This window comes from Rhincodon typus, chromosome 22 (assembly GCF_021869965.1).
Source record: "Rhincodon typus isolate 14 chromosome 22, sRhiTyp1.1, whole genome shotgun sequence".
NCBI lineage: Eukaryota > Metazoa > Chordata > Chondrichthyes > Orectolobiformes > Rhincodontidae > Rhincodon > Rhincodon typus.
In genome coordinates this window covers 35,364,722-35,370,651 of record NC_063353.1, presented here as the reverse complement: position 1 = coordinate 35,370,651, position 5,930 = coordinate 35,364,722, and the positions used below count along the sequence as shown (strand labels likewise).

Genomic DNA, 5,930 nt, shown 5'->3' with positions numbered 1-5,930 from the left:
AGAAGGGTCTAGGCCTTCCTGCTCCTCTGATGCTGCTTGGCCTGCTGTGTTCATCCAGCTTTACACCTTGTTATCTCAGATTCTCCAGCATCTGCAGTTCCTACTATCCAAGAAGCAGAGAGCATTGGTTTGATTAATTGTGTTCTTTCTTTCCTCCTCTTATTTTTGCTTTTGCTTTCTTTCATCTTCTCCCTTGAAGGTAATTTCTTACAGTGCATGAATAATGTTTGGAATAATTTACCAGCCAGGATAAGTGGGGCAAAATAGTGGGTCATCTGAAAATACTGCACATGTACTTGTAAGATGGGCTCAGTGAGCTGAACAACTTTCATCATCCTGATTGTTGTTATGCAAGTATGTAGTATAATCACAAATTAAATCAAACGGAAGGGGCTCAGAAAGATTTAAAAGACTCTCGGTCATTCTCCAATGTGTGGACAATATCAGAAGACAATTAATAGTCACCAAGTGAAGAAAGGTTAGGATTTTGTTCCTATTAGTGCCCTTGCTGTCACTGTTGTCCAGTGCCTCGTGATCTTGATTATATTGCATTACTGCTGCATTTTTCTTCACTGTGAAAATGACTGGGAATGTAGCCAAGGCTGAAATAGCTTAAAGCCTGTGTTTTGTTGCAGATCCTGAGTTGGAGGATAAGCCATCGCTTAGATACAAATGCCACACTGCAAAGAAGTTGCTAATGAAGCGGACATTCCTGACTGAGAAGAAGGAAGGAGAAGAGAGCACAGGTTTGATTGATTCTGTTTTATCTGCCTCCCTCCTTTACACTCTTTTTCCCCTAAAGGGAACTGTTCATGAGTACAGCAACCCTTGTGATCTCCCATCTATGTCTTGTTTCCTACTGAACATGGATATCAGCGTTGGAAATAAGCTTTGTCCTACCATCCTTCAACAAGTACGTGTGTACTTCTAACAGGGGCTGTTGAACCTGTCTTTTAAGGCGCTTAATCCATAAGAAGCAGAGGCACATTGTGGTACAGTAACCATCTTTCTCTTAAAAATGCACCAGTACCACAGACAGTTCCTCAAGTCTCCCAAACGTTTCCTTCATATTTCAAAATTTGGATTTTTTGTCAATCTGTCAATAGTTATCTGTCATTTAAATTATTATAAGCTCGCAATACTGGAGTTATAAATCATTAAATTAAGTTGTGGTAAAGTTCTGCAGTACAGTACTTGACTCAGACCACATGTGACCCTTGACCACCATGTGGTCCAGATATGCACGATAAAGGGAAACATTACCTTGTTGGAGGCTGCGCAGACAGGGGTCAGAGGCTGCTCCCTACCAACTGGGTTTTGTAAATTGACTGGGACAGCTTGGAGGTGATATTTAACCCGGCAGTATACAACCTCGAAAGGAGAGAGGATCTCAAATCTTTTAGTTTTTGATTCTTGGAATGTGAGCATTTCTGACTGAGGAACATTTTGATGCGACTAATGTCAAGGGACATTTAAGATTAAACTGCATGAGGATGGGATTAGAGTTACACATTGTCGAGATGGGTGAAAATAACAGGCTTCCTTCCTCAAAAGCCATCAGTGAAACAGCTGGGTATGGCACCCAACAGCTTCATGGTCACATATGAATATTAACTATTAAATTCAAGATTTTGTTAAACCAAATTTAAAATTTACAAATTGCGATGGTGGGATTTGACCATAACATTATCTGGTTTATTAATTGTTGGTTCTGGATTGTATTGTATGATCAACATATCACAGAATTTTCACACTGTATTTAATCCACAGATTTGGGCTTTGTGCTGAATCTCTAAAGGAGCATCTCATTTACTGCCTTCTCCCTGTAATCATGTTGATTTCAAATAACTATCTAATTCCTTTCTGAATACCGTATTTGAACCTGCCTCCACCACACTCTCAGGCAGTGCATTCCAGATCCTAGCAACTCACTATGTGAAGAAGCTTTTTCCTCCTATCACTTGAGTTACCTTTACAAATTATTTTAAATCTGTGCCATTTTATTCTTGATCCTTACGTAAGTGGAAACATTTTACCCCTATTTATTCTATCCAGACTCTTTCAGATTTTGAAATACTTCTGTCAGATAGATAACTTCTCTGCTTTCTGTATTTCAAAGAAAAGAGTCCCAAACTCTCCAGTCTATCTCACAGCTGAGATTCTTCATGCTCGAACCACAGTCATAAACCTCTTCTACGCTTTCTTCTTTGCCTTTACTTCATACCTAAAGTGTCTTTCAGAACTAGATGCATACTCTGAGGCTGACTTAGTGCCTCACACAAGTTTAACATAACCTCAGCAGGTCTGGCAGCATCTGTGAAGGAAAAAATAGAGTTAACGTTTCGGGTCCGGTGACCCTTCCTCAGAACGGTTCTGAGGAAGGGTCACCAGACCTGAAATGTTAACTCTGTTTTTTCCTTCACAGATGCTGCCAGACTTGCTGAGCTTTTCCAGCAACTTTGTTTTTGTTCCTGATTTACAGCATCCGCAGTTCTTTGGGTTTTTATTTAACATAACCTCTTTGTTCTTGTACTCTGTGCCCTGTTAATAGATCCAAGGATACTACGTGTTTCATTGGCTGCTCTCTCAACCTGTCCTTCCATCTTTTTTGACTTACGGACATATATACCCAGGTTCTTCTAGAGTTGTACTCTTTTTGTTATATTGTGTCTCCCTGTTCTTCCAGCAAAATGTATCAGCTTGCACTTCTCTGTGTTGAATTTCAACTGCCATCTGTCCACCCACACTTCCAACTTGTCCATGTCCTTTTGAAGTGATGTACTATACTCCTCACAATTTATATTGCATCCAGGCTTTGTATCAGACATAAATTCTGAAGGTATATTAAACTGACAGGAGGACAAACACTAACGAGTGTAATTTAAGATAGATATCAAGAGATTCTATACATTGAGTATGATCCATATGTGGAATAGACTTCAGGTAAGGTAGTGGAAACCTGAAGTTTGGAATTCGTTTAGACACCTTTGGACTATAATGAATGAAAACAATACTTTTGTTTCTATAAAGACCTTTCACAATGTCAAGCTGACCCAAGGGGTTTTACTGATAGTCAATTAGATGTAATATGTGCACTGCTGTAATTTATGACAGCTTTGAACTATAATGAATGAAAACAATACTTGTGTTTCTTTAAGACCTTTCACAATGTCAGGCTGACCCAAGGAGTTTTACTGATAGTCAAATAGATGTAATATGTGCACTGCTGTAATTTATGACAGCTTTGAACTATAATGAATGAAAACAATACTTGTGTTTCTATAAAGACCTTTCACAATGTCAGGCTGACCCAAGGGGTTTTACTGATAGTCAATTAGATGTAATATGTGCACTGCTGTAATTTATGAAACCCAGCAACAAAGCAATGTTTTGGAAACATTAATGCAATAAAAAGCACAAAGTCACTGCAGCACAGAAAGAAGCTATTCAGTCCATTGAGTCCATGCCAGATAATCTGTTTTTAGTGGCATTGGCCAGGGCACTGGGAGAAATTCCTTGCTTTTCTTCAAAATATTATCGTGGGATCTTTTACATTCAGCTGAGGGGCAGATGGGGACCTCAGGTTAATGTCTCATTCGAAACACGGTACCTCCAACTATGCAGTGCTCCTTCAGCACTGACTTGGCATGTCAGCATGGATATATGCTGAGGTTCTACAGTGGGACTTGAACACATAACTTGCTGATTCAGAAGTGAGAGTGCTCCCTACTGAGCCTCAGTTGACAGTGAGGGTTCTATGGGTTTTTATTCTGGCTGACTTAGTTAGAATGAACCATGTGAACTGCCTCATAAGTGTCCACCAATAGAACACTACATTCTGTAAAAGCTTGGTTGTTTTGGATTCAGATATTTAGAAATGACTGTGTTCTTTCTCCAGGAGGGGTGGAGTATTTGAAGATCAAAGAAAATGATTTCACACGAAGAGCTGGTCTGATTTGCAGTTTCCTCCCAAACCGCAGCAGTTCGAAGGATGATGGTGGCAGAGCAACTTCCAAAGGGGCCCTCAATCCTTTGGCAGTTCAGGACAAGGAGCTGTCAAATGCCAGCTCAGGTTCAGAGGCTGAGGCCAGTGACCATGAAAGTGCAGACCTATGCCAAGAGCTGGAAAGTTTTACAGATGACCATGCTGGTGTGGGCTGTGAAATGGAACCAGATCCTAACAGGAGTGTAAGGGAACTTGAAGAGCAGAGATCCATGGAACAAGATGGGAAGTGAGCAACTGCTTTCTTCTCTATTCTTACTGAAGACAACATTCCTAACTATTTCATTCCATTGGAAACCTCCCCTCTCTTCGTGAAGGTGCTGTTACTTGCTGCTGTCACATTGCCATAGCACTGACAGTTCCCCAATTTGTTACCTAACCACAATAACCATGGCAATAACTATTAGCAGGCTGTATGACCAGAGTTTATGTGGGCAGACTGGTCCTGTTCATTTATGCATGCACTCTGGCAAGAATGTGATTATGAGCTGGAGACAGCGTAAGAAATCTTAATCATTTTTTAAAGTTGAAATATGTTCGGTATTGCTTGTGGTTAGATGGAGTATTTTAAAGTAATTGGTAGCTGTTCAGTGTTAAGGCTGTGAATTTTCATTTGTGAATTGATGAATATCTACATACTAAAATTTCAGATTGGAAACTGGCCTGGCATTAACTCTTGGATTTGGCAATACTTGTTTGATTAGTTAACACCCAAAGAAGGTACATTATGTTTCTCCAGTTGAGCAGGGCTGGAAGTTTTCTCAACAAATTCTGAGGTTTTCCGTACACTTCCTTCTCCTGCCTAGCCTAAGTCACTTAGCATAATATTCCAGAAGTAAAGGAGAGGACTGAAGGGTTGATGGAGCAAAGATGTGCAGATTGCATTCCATTCCTGATGAGTTTACGTTCTCTAATTTTTGACGTAAACAGTGTGAGTAGCATAATGAATTAAGAACCTGAGACTGTAAAGAATTATTCAGCACGTGGGCTGCAGTTCTTCAAGAAGGTGTTTCAGAACTCTCACTGTTCTTTCTTTATTTTTATTCATTTTTGGTTTGGAGCTGTGAACTGTGAGCTGATAAATGATGGTGACATTTGAGCTGTGAGCAGTAGCTTGTTTTTGTTTAAGAGAAGAACAAAGAAACTTATTAATTTATGAGGCCAGGCCTGTAAGTTATTTGCAGGTTGATTCACGTTCAAAGAGTACTGTAGACATTTTTGTTCCAGAGAAGCGTAATGCTCAACGAGATGGCAGGCATATGAATGTTAACAGGCGCCATCACAAAGAGGCCGGTGCCAAGCAAAATAACAAAGAAATATTGAAAAATAAACAGAAAGAGAAACCAAAGTTTGAACTGTTTTTTTTTGTCAGAAGGACTATGGCTGCCAAAGCTACAGAAAGGAAAGCTGATTGCTCCCTGGTTATCCCCCCACTATCAATTCGTTGAAAGGTCAGAGAATAGTAAATGTTGTAAATACTAAGTGAGTATTCCCCAGAGGCTACTGGAAGCTATTTGCATTGATCGGTGTCTACGGAAACCAAGATCCTGAAGACAACTGAACTAGCTGGTTACATCACTTTTATTTTTCTTTTGATATATCTATTAACTGTCTTTGAGTGGAGGCTAGAATCAAAGAAGATTGGTATAAATCATAGACATTAAATTAGTTTATCTTTGCTAAAGCTACTGTGTTATTAGTAAATTGTTAATTATTTTGTTTAAGCTATAAGCTTGCTGTCTCTCACTGGTTTTTCAAGAAGTTGGTTAGGAACCATTAGGGCAATTTTGAGGGTCGAGAGTTTTGATTTTACTGTGTTTTGGGATGCCGGGATAAAAAGACTAATTTGATTTTTCTGTCTGTCTCCATATCATAACTGGAGATCTACCATCTTTCTTGAGGGCAGCTTGGGGTTGGGCAATACATG

General features: G+C 39.6%; 1 protein-coding gene across 2 annotated transcripts in view; it reads left to right on the top strand.

The window, feature by feature from the left end:
• Positions 1-5,351, top strand: part of gtf3c6 (general transcription factor IIIC, polypeptide 6, alpha) — an 11,443-nt gene extending 6,092 nt beyond the window's left edge. For both annotated transcript variants that reach the window (XM_048610140.1, XM_048610139.1), the window contains exons 4-5: positions 636-746; positions 3,899-5,351. In XM_048610140.1, the coding sequence (XP_048466097.1) occupies positions 636-746; positions 3,899-4,236 (449 nt within the window). In that variant the 3' untranslated portion in view covers positions 4,237-5,351. The remainder of the gene's footprint in view (positions 1-635; positions 747-3,898) is intronic.
• Positions 5,352-5,930: the final 579 nt, after the last annotated feature.